This window comes from Barbus barbus (genome assembly GCF_936440315.1).
Source record: "Barbus barbus genome assembly, chromosome: 8".
In the NCBI taxonomy this organism is placed as follows: Eukaryota; Metazoa; Chordata; class Actinopteri; order Cypriniformes; family Cyprinidae; genus Barbus; species Barbus barbus.
Window position 1 is genome coordinate 15,668,968 of NC_136736.1, and position 21,616 is coordinate 15,690,583.

Genomic DNA, 21,616 nt, shown 5'->3' on the forward strand with positions numbered 1-21,616 from the left:
CCTCACGTGCTTACTTCCTGGTCGTGACGTCACTCCGCCCGTGACGCCTCGCCCTTCTATCGGACTAGGTGTAGACGATATTCAGAGCGTCGGTTACGCTGATGGCGTTCCCCTGGCGTCTTCCGACGCAGCTCGACGTTCCTGGAAGGGAACCATGATTTAGATTACTTTTCCTAACAAATAACTGTCGCTTATCACTTTTCACATCTTTAACAACACTAATGATTTAATAAGACCTTTAAAAGTACCTATTCTTTAACAAATCTGAAAAGAAAAATACTATATATTATAATGTTCTTTAGACAAAACGGTATAGAATTTTAATACTGTCCATTTATCATTATTAAAACCTAATCTTTGTTATATTTTGCTTTAAGGAAGTTTAAATATTTAATTTGAAGGTGAAGAATAGGATTTTTGCAGTGTGGCAAATTTATACAGTCAGATTTTTCCCCTTTATCCTTGAAGCTGAGAACAAATCCATACATTCTAATCTAACGAAGGACACATTCAAAGCAGCTCCCCAAAACCCACATCCATCTTCGGGAAAACAGGACACTGGTGTTTTGGCAGAGCTTGAGTTATGACACCAAGCGTCAGTGGCTGCATCAAACTCCATTCTCTTCTGAAGGACCTTTGTGGAAATGGCATGATTAATCCATCAGGGGACGTGGCTATGCAGGGTGTATGCATGGCAGGGGGAATTAAATTGCAGGGCTGCTGCAGGGACCATCCCAGCACAGTGCATTTGAAAGTGTGGCAGCTTTGGCTGATGGATGTCGCTGGTCTTAATAGGCTGGTGGTGTGTGAATTGAGGCATTGACTCCCTCCCACTCTGCCTCCTGTACATTAGTGTTAAGGTTGACACGGGAGATAAGAGAAAGTAAAACATTAATTTGAGTAGATAGGTACGCAAATGTGATTTGTCTCAAGTGAATGTCCATGAGGTCTTATAAGCATATGATGACGATCTCATTGCATAGCAATATACTAAGTGTATTGATTGAAAGAAAAATCTCAGAGGAATCAATAAGCATGTGTATCTCCACAGTGAATTGTCCTATTTTAAATTACATACACATGGTTGTCTCGCTCTATACAGTACGGTCTCTAGTTGAACATATTGATCGCAGTTGTGCAAAGGCATCGGATGTACATTATAACAAATGTTCTCTTTGCATTATAATAGAGGAGCGACAAATGTGCCCGATCGATGAAGAGAAGGTCAGGGAATGGACTCTGGCTGCAGCTCTAATAGAGAAGTCAATGAGGAACTGCTGTAATCACTGTAGGGAATTCAATAAAGGAATGTGGAACTGAGGGATGCAGGCAGTTACTGCCAATTATTAAAAGTAACAAGAAAACATCAGTGTTAAATTCCTCTTGAAATGCATAAAATTACTTTTAACGGAGCTGTTGCCATTAATTTAACAGCAACAGTTTTATGTTGGTGAATGCAAAGTTGTAACATGAGAAAACAGAACAGCTCATGATTATCTGAAAGATTGTAGCGAATGTGATAAATCAACAATATAGCATGAAAGCAGAAGTGAACTCTTAAACCATGCATATAAAATCAATTAGAGTGGCCATTTAAAAATGTTTTTACCAATATAATTGTAAAAATATTGGCAGATAACATTGTGTGTATACTAGGATTGTTTGACTGACTGGAGAACACTTTTTGTGAAATGTGTTGTGAAATGTCACTAAACCCAAGCGGCAGGCTGTAAGTGTCAATGTAATTGGGTACGTAAGTGACTGTACCTGGGATATATCATGATGCCTCTGAGAAGTGTATTTTGATAATTGAGATTAATTGAGATTAATGTATCTGTGCCTCAAGAGACACATAAGTGTTTATTCTGAGATTAGCGGTGGTAAATGTTGAGAACCCTTACTAACCAAAGGATCTGCAGTCATGAGCACTTTTGGGTATTTGCAAATAACACTCATTGACATTTCAGTTTAATTATTTTCACTTCCTAAATCTTTCACAATAGATGGCAGTATAAGCTTTATATCCTGTCTCTTTGTATGCTCGCCCTCATAATATAACAAAAAAAAAGGAAAATTATTGTTCTTTAAGCAGCAAGTAGGCTAGCCTATAGCCTATATGTTTTTTAGTTTCTCCACTCCATTAGATTTAAAAAGTCTTGCAACCGCCCAGTTAGTTGTATTATTCTCTTTCTCAGTGTTGACCAGTCATATGCTGATACTCGTAATGTCCATAAGGGGATGATGTATAATTTCTTTAACCATTTCTTATTCAAATTTTCACTGAGCTTTCTAAGGCATATCAATTTTGTTAATACAATGTAATTAAAATATGTCAGTGCACTACAACGCTCGGGCTGTATTAATGACCGTGAAAATTGTTTTAATTAAATAGCCAATTATAGTAAAGCCCCAACCATGAGAATTGACATTTAAATGAGCTTTATTTAAATTGCTTTCAATATTGTTTCATCAGAATTTCTCACGCGGCGAATTAATCACTTGCCCATGTGCATGTACAAAGCGCCATTAACTATTGAAGTGCTGTTATTATTCATTTAATTTCAAGCATGAATTCAGACAATATACGGCTGTCCTTCCATAAACTTTGTAACCTTTCCAGGTTACATAACATAACCAACTTAACAGTCAATGGCTTAAAAAAACACGCTCAATGTGTAGTCTGTTGTTCTGTTTGTTTATCTTTACTGTGAGAAGGCTATTATAAAGGGTACCTTGCTCAACGCCAGCAATAGCATGAGTTCTTGTGAAGTTCATTGTTTCAGATCTACCTGCTTTGAAAGAAAGGAACGCACGTGCGCGCTGTGTCTCTTCCAAACTCTCTTTGTTTCTTGGCTCCTCCTCCGGACTACAATGTGACAGATTCAAGTTTTATGAGCACCAGCGCAGCTCTTCACTTATTCCCACTGTCAGTATCACGCTTTGATCGATGTCGTGACGCACAAACAACATCTCGATTTTTCCACCGTGCCTGGCAGATTTTACTTTTCGAGTTGTTTTTGCTGTTGTTTTAGTAATTCTCCCGTTATACGTTACTTTTGTCCGAACACTTTCAAGACATTTATTTAGTATTGAACATGGCCACACCGGCTGCGCTGCTGCCCGCGACACCGATGGCCCACGCGCCTCCGATGTCGGTCGCCGCGGCGGTCAACTCCTCGACCCCGGCGACCCTCTCGCCCTCACCGTCCGTCACCCCATCCGGACCGAGCCTCTTCAGATCGGAACTGCTCTCCTCCGCGAGCCCGGGCATCCCCATCGGAAGTCTCCCGCACAAACCCGTGTATTCCACACCTTCTCCGGTGGAAAACACCCCTCAGAACAACGAGTGTAAAATGGTCGAGGTCCGAGGCGCAAAGCTCGCGTCGTTCACTGTCAACGGTAACGAGCTCATCTGCCTCCCGCAGGCGTTTGACCTCTTTCTCAAGCACCTGGTCGGTGGACTGCATACCGTGTACACTAAACTCAAACGTCTGGAGATAACGCCAGTGGTGTGCAACGTGGAGCAGGTTCGCGTCCTCCGTGGACTCGGCGCAATCCAGCCTGGAGTCAATCGCTGCAAACTTATATCGAGAAAAGACTTTGAGGTTCTGTATAACGACTGCACCAATGCAAGGTAAATAGCCTTCTCAAAGCTACGCGAGATGAGTAGGCTTCTTTTCTATACTGTAAGCATACTTTGAAAAGTTTTAAAAAGTTGCACTAAAGTAAAAATAATTAAAGTACTTGGCACACTGCACTATGCGGCTATATTGAGCTCCTATCAGTACTGAATCTTGCGCAGACAAAGTCTTTGCTGAGCGCAGCACATTTATCTGCTTATGATCCAGTTTGAACAGTTTGGCGTTTGATAATCGTCCACATATCTGAACAGTTTAGCCATTGATAATTATGCACATATCAGGTTACTTTTATATTGAAATGCATTGAATAGCCTATACAGTACACCATACTCACCTTTTGGGCAGGACAGGTGTCTTTCACCATCAATCAGGCAGTCAGAATAGTTATGAGTGTAGCTGTCTCTTTCTAAAACGTATCAGGTGTGAACAAACACTTTTGGAGATAGATATGTAAAAGTGAGAGGGAGAGAGATCGTATCAGTCTATTATATAAATATTTAATGGGACCGGTCTGTGCTTTTGTTACCAGTTAAACTGAAAGTCAACTCACAGGTTAATCGAAAGTTGTCCCGTGGGTAGCCTATCAGATGCACCACAAGTATCACTTCTAGGACTCTTATAATGTCTTTCGTTGTTTACAACACATGCAGTTTCCAGTTGCAGTTTCCATTTTGCTACCTATAACGAATTTGCAGTGACTCAAAACGTGGCATGATTATATTAGCCCAGGTAGTTATTGAATGCCCTTATCAGTTCAGACAACTGGTAATAAAAGCTCTACATTCTGTTGAACTGTCATTATAGCCAATAGTTTGCTGCTGACATTGTTGCCATCAAAGTTTGCGTGCTTTGAAAACAATGACCCTTTAGTAACTTGTTAATAACGCAAATTTATCTGACCTTTGGAGTGATGGCACACATACAGGTGCATCTCAGAAAATTAGAATATGGTGAAAAAATTCTTTTTTTTCTTGTAACTTATTTCAAAAAGTGAAACTTTCATTTATTTTAGATTTAAAAGTTTTTTTGTTTTAATTTTGATGATTAGAGGTTACAGCTAATGAAAGTCAAATATCAGTATCTCAAAATATTAGAATATTTACATTTGAGTTTCAATAAATGACCATCTCTACTGTATAAATTCAGGGTATCTCTTGTTCTTTGAAACCACAATAATGAGGAACACTGCTGACTTGGCAATGGTCCAGAAGACGATCATTGACTCCCTCCACAAAGAGGGTAAGTCACAGAGGGTCATTACTGTTCAAGAATCGGAATCAGAATTAGCTTTATTGCCAGGTATGTTTGTACATACAAGGAATTTGTTTTAGTGACAATAGCTCCACAGTGCGACAGAATGACAGCGACAGGACAGGACACAGATAATAATAATAATTAAAAAAATAAAATAATAATAATAATAATAATAATGTATAAATATACAAAATGGACAATATGCAAAATAGCACAAACACAATATACAAAATAGACCATTCAGTATGTACAGGTATGTTAGCTGCAAATTTGAAATGTAATAAGTATGTGTGTTAAATAAAAAATAAAAAGTATGATAGTGTTGTGTGTTTCATGTTTATTGTTAAGAGTTCAAATGTTCATGAGAGGGATTGCCTGAGGGAAGAAACTGTTTCTGTGTCTGGTCGTTCTGGTGCTCAGAGCTCTGTAGCGTTGACCAGACGGTAACAGTTCAAAGAGGGAGTGTGCTGGGTGTGAGGGGTCCAGAGTGATTTTACCAGCCCTTTTGCTCACTCTGTATAAGTACAGTTCTTGGAGAGTGGGGAGGGTTGTACCAATGATTCGCTCAGCAGTCCGGACTATCCTCCGTAGCCTTCTGAGGTCAGATTTGGTAGCTGAGCTGAACCAGACAGTTAATGAAGTGCAGAGGATGGATTCAATGATGGTGGAGTAGAACTGTTTCAGCAGCTCCTGTGGCAGATTGAACTTCCTCAGCTGGCGAAGGAAGTACAACCTCTGCTGGGCCTTTTTCACAATAGAGTCAATGTTATTGTCCCACTTCAGGTCCTGAGAAATTGTGCTGCCCAGGAATCTGAATGACTCCACTGTTGTTACAGTGCTGTTCATGATGGTGAGTGGGGGGAGTGCAGGGGGGTTTCTCCTGAAGTCCACGATCATCTCCACAGTTTTGAGCGTGTTGAGCTCCAGGTTGTTAAGACTGCACCAGACAGCCAGCTCCTTAACCTCCTGTCTGTAAGCAGACTCGTCACCGTCCTGAATGAGGCCGATCAGTGTGGTGTCGTCTGCAAACTTCAGGAGCTTGGTGTACAGAGAGAAGAGCAGTGGGGAAAGAACACAGCCCTGAGGAGCTCCAGTGCTGATCGTACGGGTGATGGATGTGTATTTTCCCAGCCTCACTAGCTGCTGCCTGTCTGTCAGGAAGCTGTTGATCCACTGACAGACGGATGTGGGGATGGAGAGCTGAGTTAGTTTGGGCAGGAGGAGGTTTGTAATGATAGTGTTAAAGGCCGAGCTGAAGTCCACAAACAGGATCCTCACATAAGTCCCTGGTCTGTCCAGGTATTGCAGTGTGTAATGCAGTCCCATTTTGACTGCATCATCCACAGACCTGTTTGCTCTGTAGGCAAACTGCAGGGGGTCCAGTGATGTCCTTCAGATAAGCCAAAACCAGTTTTTCAAATGACTTCATGACCACAGATGTTAGAGCCACAGGTCTGTAGTCGTTAAGTCCTGTTATCTTGGGTTTCTTTGGGACGGGGATGAAGGTGGAGAGTTTGAAGCATGAAGGGACTTCACACACCTCCAGTGATCTGTGTGAAGATGGGGGACAGCTGGTCAGCACAGGATTTCAGACAGGCTGGTGACACACCGTCTGGGCCTGGTGCCTTCCTTCTCTTGTTCTTTTTGAAGACCTGGCACATGTCATCTTCTCTTATCTGCAGGTCAGGTGTGGGGGAGAGGGGGGTTGCAGGAGGTGTGAATGGTGTTTTTTCAAACCTGCAGTAGAACTCATTCAGATCGTCTGCCAGTTGTCGATTCTCCACAGTGCTGGGGGATGGTGTCTTTCAGACCTTTCCACACTGAAGCCGTGTCACTGGAAGAGAATTGGATCCTTAGCTTATCGGAATAATTCCTCTTTGCCACTCTGATCTCATTTTCCAGTGTGTATTTGGCCTGTTTATACAAGACTGTGTCCCCATTCCTGTTCAAAAAAAGCTTCAAAAACACTCCAAACAGTCAGGTCGAGACAGGCTTGTAAAACCCGCTCTGTCTCATTAGTCCATCTCTGTACAGTCCTTAATACAGGTTTAGCTGACTTCCGTTTCTGCCTGTAGGTCGGAATAAGATTAACCAAACAGTGATCAGAGAGTCCTAAAGCTGCCCGTTGGACAGAGTGATATTTATTGTTGTGTAACAGTGATCCAATATATTACTGTCTCTAATGTAACATGCTGTCTGTATTTTGGCAGTTCACGGGAGAGATTTGCTTTATTAAAGTCCCCTAGAATGATTAAAACAGTTGTTGTTGTTCTGTGTCTGTGATCTGATCAGCGAGTTTCTGTAAAGCTGAGCTCATGTGCGCTTGCAGAGGAATATAGACACTCACGAGAATGAACGAGAGTTTGAAAAGTCCTTGTTTAACCGTGAAAGCAGAAGGCGTTTGTCCGTTTTGTTGGGTAGAGAGCGGAGATTGGCCAGATGGATGCTAGGCAACGGCATTCGAAATCCACGCTGTCTGAGCTTCACAAGCGCGCCGGCTCACTTCCCCCGTATGCGCGTCCTGAAGCATCTAAATAGCGCTGCAGCTCTGCCGACTACTATGTTCAGCAAAACATCCGAATAATCAAAAAACGTTTGGAGATTTTGTGGTGTGTTCTGCCGAATGTTCAGCAGTTCTTCCCTGGTGAAACTGATCGTGTTGGACAAACAGAAAACATGAAAAACTAAGAAAAACACTAAAATAACTGCAGAGCCAAGCACAATGGCTGCCATGCGCGGCGCCATCTTGAGAAACAGGAGTGCTGTATCAAAGCATATTAAATGAAAAGTTGACTGTAAGGAAGAAATTGGGCAGGAAAATGTGCACAAGCAACAAGGATGACCGCAAGCTTGAGAATATTGTCAAGCAAAGCCGGTTCAAACCCTTGGAAGATCTTCACAAGGAGTGGACTGAAGCTGGAGTCAGTGCATCAAGAGTCACCATGCTCAGATGTCTTCAGGAAAAGGGCTACCAAGCCTCTTCCGAAACAGAAATATTGTCAGAAGCATCTTACCTGGGCTGTGAAGAAAAAGAACTGGACTGTTGCTCAGTGGTCCAAAGTCCTCTTTTCAGATAAAAGTAAATTTTGCATTTCATTTGGAAATCAAGGTCTGGAGTCTGGAGGAAGACTGGAGAGGCACAGAATCCAAGCTGCTTGAAGCCCAGTGTGAAGTTTCCGAAGTCAGTGATGACTTGGGGTGCCGTGACGTCTGCTGGTGTTGGTCCATTGTGTTTTATCAAGTCCAAAGTCAATGCAGCCGTCTACAAGGAGATTTTAGAGCAGTTTATGCTTCCATCTGCTGACAAGCTTTATGGAGATGCTGATTTCCTTTTCCAGCAGGACTTTAGCACCTGCCCACAGTGCCAAAACCACTTCCAAGTGGTTTGTTGACCATGATATTACTGTGATTGATTGGCCAGCCACCATGCCTGACCTGAACCCCATATGGGATATTTTCAAGAGAAAGATGAGAGACAGTCAATCCAGAAGAGCCTGAAGGCTCAATAGTGCCTCAGCAGAGCCACAGGCTGATCGCTTCCATGCCATTCCTCACTGATGCTGGAGTTTGTGCTAAAGGACCAAGTATTGAGTGCATAAATGAACATAGTTTAAAGAACTTGAACTTTTCTGTTTTGCAAATCCTTTTTTTGATTGATCTTAGGAAATATTCTAATATTTTGAGATACTGATTTTTGACTTTCACGAGGTGTAAGCTCTAATCATCAAAATGAAAACAAAAAACTTTTGAAGTGTTTTACTTTACATATAATGAATCTAAAATATATCAAAGTTTAACTTTTTGAAATAAGTTAAAAGAAAAAATTAACTTTTTCTTTTTTTCACATTCAAATTTTCTCAGATGCACCTGTACTGATGCAGTTTTGCGAGCGAGTGCGCTCGAGAGTAGGGATAGACGGACCTAATACTATCGATAGCCTATCGTGGTATCGAAAGTATCGATACTCAAATACAAAAAAAATAAAATAAAAAATACCGTTACTCAGCTTTTTTGCAGTGATTTTGTTTAGCTAGAAATTTAATGCATGTTTATGTAGCCTATTGAATTGGACAAATAAACTATAGCCTATTAAGGAATTATTGGAATAGAACTATTTTCCTGCTCATCCGAATACAAGCAAATGCTGCAAGACAGAACCAATCAATGACAGAGACCGTTCGCTCACTGCTGACGCTGCATTCAAACAGGACTGCATTTCCTAAAAGTATCATAATTGCCATTTTTGCAATCAGCTTAAGTTTATGACGCTTTTGGAAAGGCAGTCTAGAGCAATGTTTATCAGAGGACAAAAAAACAACAACAATATGGATCGTGAAATAACTCAATCTAATGCAGGGGTAGGCAACGTCGGTCCTGGAGTGCTGATGTCCTGCAGAGTTTAGCTCCAACTCTGAAAAAAAACCTCACCTGCCTGTAGCCCTATACTGAAGACCTTGATTAGCTTGTTCAAGTGAGTTTGATTAGGGTTGGAGCTAAACTCTACAGGACAGTGGCACTCCAGGACTGTGAGTTATTTCACAACAAAACTAGTTGTACACTTGTTTAGCAATTAAAGATATCTAAGGGAGCCTTGTTTGAAAGAACAGTACAGGTTTGCTTATCTAAACCTTGGTATCTGTTTGCAAATTTATGACACCAGCTCATAGCTGCTTGCTTATTAAAGAGCGCATTTAGGCAGCCATTGGCACTGCAGAGGAGATGTTAAGCGCTTGTGACACAAGTTACTGGAACGAGATTAGAATCTCTGATTCCTGCCTGAGCGCTCGCTCCCCGGCGGTGTCTAATATAGAAATTGATTCTCTGCAGAAATTAATTAATTTTTCATATTGCCTAGAGCGGCAGTTTTAAAAGGGTGCTCTCTAACAGTCCCGCCGCCCTTTTTGTCTCCACTTTGAATTATATCCTAATTGTATTAATACTTTTTGCATCAGGATTAATCGGCAAATTTACAAATGTGTTTTGAAATTTGAATCACAACATATTTATGCGAGGAAGTAGACCATTCTTCTGACCTCCAATTTGCTCATTTGTTCTCGTTTGTCATGAAAATGCATCTGAGAATCCAAACTCTGACCAACTCTAGCCAGAAAGCTCAAAACTGCCAAATTGAAATGTTTCTATCTCTGTATAATGACTATTTAATCGCTGTCTGGCCTCCTAATGTTTTAAATTTGGCAGAGCTGAATGGAGATCAGATAGCAAGGGCAGACAGCGTGGGCTAAACGCTTGGACCTCTTTTCCTTGATTTCTCTAAAGACCTAACTGAGAAGTGTAAAGATATTGAGGCCAACACAATCTTTACTTTTGCCGAATTGGTGGTTAATTTCATTCATATGTTTTTGTACTGTTTACTTCATAATTTTATTTTCTAAAAATCGTACAAATTCATATGAATTTTCCACCTTGTGAAATTCTTTTCTCATAGATTTTCTTGGTTAGGGTGCAAAGGGTGGCTCTTTGATTAAAAAATGACTCATACTGAGTCAAGTTTGGCACGTTGACTCATCATGACCAAATAAAGAGATTCTGCCCAACTGGCACATTATTGTTTCTTTAAATAGGTTTTATAAAACAACATAAGTTAACAGGAGAAGAAACTAAACAGCAAAACCACCTATCCACCCCACGTTGTCAGACTCAAATAACTTTCTATGTCCTTTCTTGAGCTACGCTGTTGTTATTCATCAAATCTGACTACTTCCTCAGTGCTCGTCTTTGTTGAAAAGATATGTCTTTTCTGACCGTCATTTAATCCATGAGTTTTTTCTGGCAGACAGAAAAAAATGCCCTATAGGTGCTGACTTGGTCTGTCTCCTTTACAGAGTTATTCATCACTCCAAGCATTTCCTTTTATGACAAAATTCTAGCGGTAAATATCTTGAAGCAACAAAACGCATCTTGGATCAGCATAAAAACTAATACTTGATTTACTGCAGCACTTCACAATGCTCTACAGACTTCACAATCGGTTTCTGTTGCACATAATGTTTTCCATTATTTAAAGGCTGATTCACTAACATGGAAGCTTTAAATGTCCATAAAAGGTGTTTGGCTTCCTGTGTTTTTGTTTTTGCTCGTAATAGTAAAAATAAAATGCGTATGTCTTCTCTTACAGTTAGCCTGCACTTAGTCAGCCTTTATTTACTGAATTATTTATTTTCGTAGAATCACATTCACTTCCAGAAAGTCTTAAATGGACGTGATATATCACGACTCATTGGCTTTGTGTTGTGACCTTTCTCTCAGAAACTCTCCATCTGTGAAGTGGAGCTTATGCTGGCCTGTGTGTTCATTAGTGTGTGCGTTTGTGAGAAAGTGAGATGACAGACGGAGCTTAATGCAAACCTTTTGCGACTACTCTGCAAAAATGGGTATTTGTGTCTTGAAGATTTTCCTGTCACAGAGTTCAAGTTGTGTGAATGCTCGGTGTGAGAGGAGTGTGTCAATGTGTGTTCTCTTTCCCTGATCTTCAAATGGGAGAACATTTTAAAGGCCATGGATTACAGTCAAAACAAATACCCGTAGCAGCGGCACTGCCACCCCAGACAGCAAATTATCCGCAGACAATTAATTGATGTCAGTGTGTTTGCTTCCATTTAAAAATTCCCGTTATCTTGAACTCACCCACTGTTTTTCCCTCTTTCTCCTGCACACGCACACAAACGCACTAACCTCAAACAGACGTCTCTGCACGTCTCTGTCTTCCCTTGACCTTCAGGTCCTTTCCAGCAGTAACACAAGCCTCTATCAGTCAGCAAGGTTTGATTTGGCCCTTCCACAGTGTGTTAGTGAAGAGTGAGGGATTAGTGGAAGGAAAATAGAAGAGTGTGTGAATGTGTGACACAGAACCAGATCTGTAATCCATCCACACGGTTTTTCTGCACTTGTATTATCACGAAAGGTTTCGATTGCCACGCTTTCAAGGCTGCAGTATATTTTTAATCCTCTAATATCAATCATTACATACGGCTGTGGAGTTTATGGTCGGCTGTTGTACATGTGTGGTTGAAATAGATATCCTTTGTGTGTGTGTGTTCAGATCTCTCAAAGCTTTAGTGACTCTATTGGAAACCGCCGATGCAGCTGCTCAGACAGCTGATAGCTTTGTAGTGGCATGCTGCGTATCATAAAAGAAATGTGTTAGCGAACTAGGGCTTAAAATATTGTTGATGTCTTTATGGTGCTATTGTGTTTGAGTGTGTCCGTCTGCTGTTGTATGTGCAAGTGTAAGACTGTGTGTTCTCAGAGATGAGGTGATAAAATATCACCTTACATGCAGTGTGTGTGTTGTGTTTGTTTAGATGCAGTCAAACAGAATATGGCTAATTAAATATTTATTGAGATGCACATTGTTTATTTCTAAGAATTGGTCACAAAATAAATCACATTTGCCAAGCACAAAAATCTTAATGAAAAAAGAAAAAACCTATATATATTAAATTTAAAAATTAAAGTTAATAGAAATATATTAACATGTTTTCCATGCACCTTAAATATATATGTGTACACCCATCGTAATAAACAAAATTATAAATTGAACAATATAATGAATTATAAATTCCTATTTTATTATTAATTAATTAAATTAGGCTATACTTAAATTAGTATGCATTATTAATTCAGAAATATTATTATGTGTTTGGGGGATGCAGCACATAACCTGTATTAAACACAAAAGGGTAAAATTATCTTATATTTTAATGCACTTTTTGACCTTGTCATATAGTTATGAGGTTCTGCAAGAGTGCTCTGAGTGATATCATTTCATATTTTATGTTTTTTTACATGACTTTTGTTGGTCATTTCACCTGACTTTGATTTGACAGATAATTTTTTTCAGATATAAACAAGCAGTGAAGCAGATACAAAAAAGAAAAGGAGAAAAAGAAAAGGAAAAAATTATCTCCCTCTATATATAATTTTTTATTATTTATAAACATATTAATTAAATATATTTATATTCAAACATTTACTTATATCTATTAATTAACAAATAATAATAGAATTATTATTAATTATAATAACATGCCAGAATAATTAAACATAAGGTTTTCTTTTCAAGAATTCAATATTAATTTAAAAATAATTTTAAATAAAAAATATGTTCATCACAGAAGATTTGTAAAGTGTGAAGAGGTGTAAGTCACCGTATATATATATACATTTAATTTATAAGTACTTTTGAATTTTAGAAAAATAACTATTTCATCCACAGACATACGCTATACATATTTGAGATCTAAAGAGGAGATGATTAAATCTAACAGTCTGGATATCTGGGTATCTCTTTTATGTTGAACTGAGGTTTAGAGTTTATCTTGAAGTGGTTGTGGTCTGGTATTGAATGGATGAATAACATTCATATCAGCATAAAGCACCTCTTTATTGGGCATAAAGTTCATCATGGGGTTTTAGCACTTTGTTCATTATTGTTCTTGCTCTGTTTGATCTGTGGGAAACTCCAGCTGCTGTTTATCACACACACACACATACAGAGAGAGAGAGAGAAATGTATAGTGTTGACACTTGCTCTCAGCGTTATGTGCACACACACACACACACACACACACACACACACACACACACACACACACACATCTTCATAAGTGCGCACCCACTCATGTTGGTCTTTAGGACATAACGGTGCTTAGTTCTTGTTTTTTTTCTCTTTTTGCTGAGCAGGTGAAACACACTGTAAAACAAATGATGGATTACTCTGATAACAGCTGTTCTCGCAATGTTGCATACAAGTTAAATATGATGTTTGTGGACTCAAGGGGCCTTGATCATAAAACACTAACAGAACAGATCTCTGTGTAAATCGTAAGTAAAGCCGTTTGCACACAAATTGTACCAAGGGGTTTATCCTTAATTGACAAAATTCTCAATCGGGTGCTCAAAAATCATTTTTTTGGATCCATTAGCTGTTTGCATATGATGTGTTTTAGCATCTGATAGTTCTCTTGTGTATTCAGTGTAATGGTGGTGTAAGCAATGCTCTGAAAGTTCCCCTGGTGTTTACAGAATGTTACAGAGCTAATGAAACACAGGAGGACATTAAAGATAGAGTAAACATGTCTTTTCAAATGGAGTGTGTGTTTGTGTACGGGTGTGGAGGGCCGAGGAAAGAATTTGTGTGTGAGTGTGTGTGTGTGTGTGCGCTGGCATTGATGGCCTCTGTGGGAAGGCGAGCCAGCATGGAAGAGAGGAGGACGTCAGGGGGAGATTTTAATTAAAGTATGAAATGAGAGGTCACGCGCTCTGACCCCCCCTCCACTCACTGCACACAAGGACATGCTATCTCTTTCTTACTTTCTCCGTTCCTCTCTCTCTCATACACACGCTAGCAGTCTCCTCCTCTCTCTCTCAGCTTGATGAGTTTTCCATGAAAGGGTTTTTCATTAATTCCACCTCAGCAAGTCTCTCTGTTCCGGCTCCCTCTGAAGCACATGGAAATCTAAAATGTGTGTGTGTGTGTGTTTCTATTTGTACGTGGCCACCATGATGTTTTGACTCGGTCTGATTATTAACACACTGTTCTGGCTGTTTGATCATGAAGTCTCACACACAGACACACATGGTCGATGATCTTGTTGATGAGAGAGGAGGATGGACAGGACAGAAATGGTTCGTTAGTTTCCTGTGATTGCTTCATAATGGGGCATTTTAAACATTGAATTACAGGAGATTTAGGATAATTTAATGCTGAAAACACCTGGATACGGTATAACAGGAAGTGATAGAAACACCGTGAGCTTCAGTGTAATCTTTAGAATACTGCTGTTCTTTTTCTTTATATTTAACCAGCATAGGCTCATTGGTAATAATGTGCCTTTGCCTGCATTTTTGCACAATTACAAAAACATACCTACATGTGTACATGCAATTCATTTCAGTTTCCTGCTGAAATAAACACTAGTGGCGGTAAAACAACATTTTTTTTCCCTTTTCACACAATTTAATATTACAGGGGCAGATTATCAGGTAATTAAGATTTATTTTCTTGCACAACACTATGTTATGATCTAAAACACTTTTACCATAGTGTTTGATTTGACGTTTACATCTCCATATGTTTGGCTTTTCTGATGTAGTAAACTTGCTCGGTAGCTCACCTGGTACAGTATAGCAATAGTGATGTCTAACACAAGTCCCGTGTAACACGAGTCACAATAAAAGAGCTCAGACTAGTAGAAGCATACTAAAATGGCATAGTTGATTCGACAAATGTTTTTTCATCTAATGTTTGCTTTTGGTCACACTATCGGTTGGATTTAGGGTAGGGTTTAGTGTCAAAAAACAGACATATTAAGTGAAGTGATGACATGGTCCAAACAACACAGTCTCATGACAATGAGTAGGAAAAAGGAAAAGCCAAAAGGTTACTTATGTTGCTAGAATGTTACTGGAAGTTCTTCCACAATAGACAGCCAACTATAAACTGTCTTGGTATTTAGCTCATTAAATATGCATACATTTTAATGAGGTAACCTCTGATATTCAGTGGTTCAATAGTCAACATGTGACATGAGTTTCATGGAAACTCAACAGGTTTCTGTCACTCCAAGTCCAGGTAACTAAAAAAATGATTTGAGTGGTTAAGTGTTGTGAAGATATAAGAAAAGGCACAAGAACCACCAAGGTTTAGCCTAGCATGTGACGCACATGTGACAGAAACAGAAGGGACAGGGAGAGATACCTTTCAGGTTTTAATAAAGAATACCTTAGTTTGTGTTTTGAAGATTAACCAAAGTCCTACGGGTTTGAAATGACATGAGGGTGAGTAAATGGTTATAGAATTAGCATTTTTGGGTTCTTTAATAATGAAGAAACATTATTATTATTATAGCATATTTCAGAAAAAGATATAATTCGAGCAGATTCATGCAGTGATCTTTCCACGGCTGGACAAGCAAGTATTGAAAGAAGTTGCATGCTGTATTTCTCCACTGATGTTGTAAAAGTCATATATATGCAAATGAGAACATGGGATTTCAGATCTACAGTGTGAAATCTCATGGTTACCCCAAGGATTAATTACTAACCCAGGTTAAAGTATTAACAGTGTGTTAACAATTAGTATAAAAATATGTTGTATTAGTTCGGCCTCTGGAAACAGTTGCAAAACTTTCATTCTCCACATGAGATTCTCATGTTGATTTTAAAGTGACATTAAAGCGATAATCATGATTTTAGAGTCAGTCAGAAGACTTAGTCATCTTTGTGTGCTGTTTATAAATACAACATGACATGAAATATGCCATAACTTAAACCCACAAGACTTATATTTATCTTCGGGAACACACATTAATATATTTTCATGTTCTTGTTATTTTTGTCTATCAATTAAAAACCCATGCATTTAAAATGACAAAAACACTTTATGAAAGTAATCTATATGAATCAAGTGTTTTTTTTCCCAAGTCTTCAAAGATACACAATTGGTTTATATGATGAAGAGATTTAATTTAAGCTGTAATTCAAAAGCATTCATCAAATGAAATATGGTATACACAGTGTTTGAAGCATTAGAACACCAACTGGATTATATTATTATATATGATTATTGTATTATACTGATTATAAATGATTCAGTTTGCTTGTGCTTTTTGATGTGTTTGGTTTAGTGGATTTTTATTAGATGACATTTCCATGGTTAATCTCAATGGCATCAGAGAAATTTAAATTTTAGCCATAGATCTACTATAGGAAGTTAGAGTCTGAAAAGTGTTACAAAGCTTCACGATTAAGCAGTTTCACCCCTCTGGCTTTGAAACTAATGAGATTCTTCAGTCAAAAATGTCAAAAACTAATTGAGATGTCCAGACCATGGGGAGAACGTGGCACGGCTATGGCAGTATCTAGGTTTGTCAATCACTGCTATGTTTAGAACCAAAAATCAAATGCAACGCATTCTTAGTCTGTGCTGCTGTTTGTTTGTGATGTATCTAGGAAACGTGGCATGTAGAATGCAGCTGTTTGGGAAGTAGACTAAATCGTTGTATTAAACTACAGTGGGTTAGGTTGCCAGGAGAGACCGGGGACAACCAGAAAGTCAGCGAGAGGGAAAAAAGATGGAAAATACATGGACTGAAACTGAAATAAAATGAATAAAAACAATATAGACAAATATTGTATAAATTAAAATAATAAAAATTCTAAATTACTAAAAACCTAAACTAACTAAAATTTAACTAAAATTCAAAAATATAAAAATAAAAATAATTTAAGATATTAATATCTCAGTGATACTAAAATAACACTGCAACTTCTTTGGGATGACAATGTAAAATAATAAAATAATAATATCAGTTTTACATCTAAAAAAAAACGCTTCACATTTCTTGTAATTTCTTTTCTTATGATTTGCTCTGTTTACTTATTTGTAACCTAAATGTTTGCTTTTTTAAAGAAAAGTCTATTTTTTGTGGTAATCAGCATTATGAATGAGCTTAACTTTTATTGAACACAGAATATTCTGTGCTGGCAAAAGGGAAGTGTCTATTTGTGGGAAAACTTAGTTTAGCAAGCCATCTGTAAACAAATTGCATGGGAATGCAAAAAGAAAGTGAACACCACTATGATGCTGTAAACTTTTTTCTCTCTCTTCTCGCTCTCTTTTTCTGTCTTCTTAGAGGTAACGCTTCTTTAAGTAGAACAGGATAATGCAGCAGTTACACATAAAGGTTTTGCCTAAAGCTTCCTTAACGTCTGTGACCTGATTAGTGCAGAGAGGACGGAGGAGGAAATTTTGCATCTCCCGAAAATGTGGAGAACAGACGAAAATAGAGATAGAGAGATCACAGTGCAACACAAAAAAGGAGACAGAATGGATACTATAGAACGAGGAAAAGATTAACCTGTGTATTGGTTGTGTCGATTTCACCTCATGTTTTACACAACTCTTCTTACTGAGGGTCAAAAGAAAGTGGCAGTGCTTTCAAACAGGCCCTGTGAGAAGGTAAAGTTAACACACACACATATGCGCGGCCCATATCTGCCAAAAGCTACTGAGAGAGAGAAAAGCGAGTGATTTATATGCCAGCATGTGAAAATTACTATTTTTGTTGTGGACTTTTATTGTATGAAGGACAAAAGGATGAGAGGAGAGGCAGTGGGATGTTAAATGACCTACATATGCACAAGGCACAGCTTAGATTATGTCCTATATAGAGGTGAGTACACAGCTGAGGTATTGTCCCTATAAATGGCAGGTGTTACTGGCTTTTATCACTCTTATTCCAGACCACAATGTTGTTCTGTGATGGAAACACACTCATTCAGAACTCCAATAAACTTCTTATGCTAATCTAGTGCAATGGTTCTTGATATGCAAGTTTGACCTGAACAAATAATAAAATACATTGTTATACATGACTGAAATGACAATTTCTTAAAATTTAGCTTTTTACAACTGTTTGGTGTAATTCTCACTTCACTGAGATTCAAATGAATTTACCAGCCTTTCTTTTCTTTTTCTTTTTTTTTTTTTGGAAATATGTTCTTTTATCTCTGCTTGGTAAATCCTAAAGTTCTTAAAGCATTAACATGAAGGAAATACTGGCTTATATAGGTCTTAAAATTCCTCTAGTAATCCCTAGTAGCAGCTTTATAACCCTCCCTCTGATGATAGGATGTCACCTGTCAGGTCCCTGTTGGCTTCTTCTGTAATGAGAGACAATAATAACAGCAAATTAAAGAGGTGCAAGAACCTGAACAGGAGAAATAGACTTTTACAATTAACCTTTTAACATCTGCCAGAGATGAGATTGAACTGTTCCCTGGTTACAATATGATCAAATCGACCTGTGGACCTACAGAACTGAACTGATACAATTCATAGCAGTTTGTCAAATAGAGAAAAAGTAGTTTCATTTTTTCAGTTGGTTAATAAAATATTTACCTTCTCTCTTTTCCCATGCAAGCTCGGTTTTGTTACTTGCCTCTTTCCACAAATATGGTGTACTTTTATAGCATTAGGGTCACAAGTCATATGTTTCTGTTTGTAAGAACTATGTATCTAAGATCAAATTAACCTTGTATGAAATGTAACCCATCCTTCAAGCTCTTGATCTTCTCGGCTGTATCCAACAATTAAAATAAGACCACTATATATAGCGTTTAACTGATATTCAATTGTAACTACCAAAAGCATAATATTTAGATTTTCCCTGTTTTCTAAACCAATTTAGTGTTTCCTAAACTTGTGACACCCACATAGTATTTTCATTTGGATTCTTTCTACATCAAGTAAACAATCTGTTTCCATTTTCCCTGTTATTGGACAAAAATGATCTAAATGTGTTTCATTTTTTATCCTTAATGGGAATTCTTTTAAGTTTATCAGTAAATACAAATCAAAATTTGGTGCCAAATTATACTGACTGACAGATAAATTTGAGCTAAATGTGGAACCCTGTTGCTGATTCTGGCGTTTTTGTTTCATTTTCATGTGTTCTTCTTCTTCTTTGATATATTACATCACACAAGTAATCCAAATTTGGGTAACACGGTGGCAAAATGCATAAAAATAAAACTTGATATAGGCTAAAGTAGTGAAAATAAAGCTCAATATTTAGTCTGAACTCCTGAGGTGTTTTTTTATGGTTTCAGACCTTATCCAGCCAAAAGATTGCAATCCTTTGGAAGGCTCTCAAAACTAGTTGAACTTCAGCTTACCCTGACATGTTTTTAAACGACCGTATAATGTCTTAAACGAAAGCAAGACAAGGTGGTGTAATGGTTCACTTCATATGGTACATATTTACTAACATACAAGACAAGTCAACAACTGCTAAATGACTCTGTTGCACTCATCCTTTGCTCATCGTTCATTTCCTCCCCATGTGTGTCTGTTTACATGCTACACAATCCCACTGAAAATATGTTTTCATTAAGTTCAGTTTAAAACATTTATTATCTTTTTTCTTTCTCATCAACACATTTGAGAGTATTTACATGATTCTCTGATTGATATTTGATATAAAATAATGGACTCTCATAGTTCCTGAAGATCTGGAGCTTTGTAAATTAAATGTAATTTCGTCAGTCATTTTTTGTTGTAATTGTGTATAATCTGTTATTAGTATAATATGAGTTTTTGTTTATAATGTCAACAGGCTTGTAAAGGCCAGCTGGCTGGCTGAAGTACGTCAAAGAGAATATTACAGTAACACACACAATCCTAACTGACTCACTGACTGATCTTGTTGAAGTTTGTTGGTGTGGCTGTTTGTGTGTGAATGTATGTCTGTTTGAGGAAGCAGTCTGTTTGTAAAATGTTTACAGTACATTGCTGTTATTTCCTGTGCATGTGAATATTTGTGTGCGCACGTATGCTTTGGGAACAAGCATGTTAAAGTGTCTGTGTGTGTGTGTGTTTGGGACAGATGTTAAGTCTCTGTCTGTCTCTTTCTCTCCCCTTCTTTCTTCGTTCCCCTGCGGGGGCCACAACACTTATTTACATTTCATTAATCACTGAAAGCTGCAGATTGAAACACAAACAGTGGACTATTTGGGTTCAGTGTTTCACTGCGATAAGAGCTCCGATTACGCCCCATCATGAAGGAACTTCCTGTTTGAGCCCAGAATAAAGGATGTTTGCTCTTATCCTTTCAGCTGGGCTTTTTTCATCAAAGAGCAGTTCCGTCTAAATGTTTTTCTATTTGTTTCAAGCTGTCTTCAATTCATATTAGATGTAAGGTAATGCAAAAAGTCAAGTTACATTTATTTCTATAGCACTTTATAAAATACAGATTACAGTAATAAACAGGACAATAACAGTGTTTGTGTAGCAAAATTGATTAATTATGAAACTAATTCAATCTCAACTGTAAAGCAGCTTTACAGAAGACATAATAAAAATGGTAACATCTAACTTAACTAGTTTTAAGCCAAAAATACAATTTAATATTGTTGGATAAACCTAAATACATTAATTTACACTAACAGAATAAAATTGGGTTTTAAGTATGCAGTTTAGTACTTTTTACAATGCAGTAGTATCATTATTCAGCTCAATTTAGTTCAGTGTTGATTCAGTTCAGTAGATGTGTCAATGTTGCAAAGTTCATCAATTATGAAGCAAATTCAATTCAGTCCATTGTAAAACATTATTTTTTGAAGCTGTAAATAAAGCAAAGACGACTGCAGTAATTTTACAAGAAAATATTATTTCATAATTTCATGTTTTTCATAATTTCATGTTCAAATGTGTTGCTTGCAGTTTCTTTGTAATTTTTTGTGAAATTTATTTTCAGTGTACAAAACAGCTCTAGAAGACAATAGTATTATTATTCAGCTCAATTCAGTTATAATTCAGTTCAATAATAGTGTCAACACTGCAAAGGTCGTCAGATATGAGACGACTTCAAAGTCAAAATACAGTAGTGTGATTATTCAGTTATTATTGTATTTTAAACCCTTACTGAGCAAGTCTAGCAAAACACCTTCCATACTGCAAAAGGAGTGTATAAATTTATGTGAACTCATTTGACAAATCCACTATTTATAACTCTCTGCTTGATGAAATTCACCTGTCAGAAAGAGTCCATCTCTGCTAATGGTTAGACAAACACACACATACACACAAATACACACACACACACACACATACACACACACACACACACAAAAACACACACTACACTCTCTTTTTCTTCGCTTCATTAACCCTGAATATTAATATGGTCATCCCGGCT

At 37.9% G+C, this 21,616-nt stretch overlaps 1 protein-coding gene across 1 annotated transcript in view; it reads left to right on the top strand.

Annotated features, from left to right (window-relative positions):
- The first annotated feature begins 2,878 nt into the window (after positions 1-2,878).
- LOC306873916 (dachshund homolog 1-like) overlaps positions 2,879-21,616 on the top strand; it is a 63,122-nt gene continuing 44,384 nt past the window's right edge. Inside the window, exon 1 of the mRNA XM_079423475.1 lies at positions 2,879-3,634. Within this exon, the coding sequence (XP_079279601.1) occupies positions 3,096-3,634 (539 nt within the window). The 5' untranslated portion in view covers positions 2,879-3,095. The remainder of the gene's footprint in view (positions 3,635-21,616) is intronic.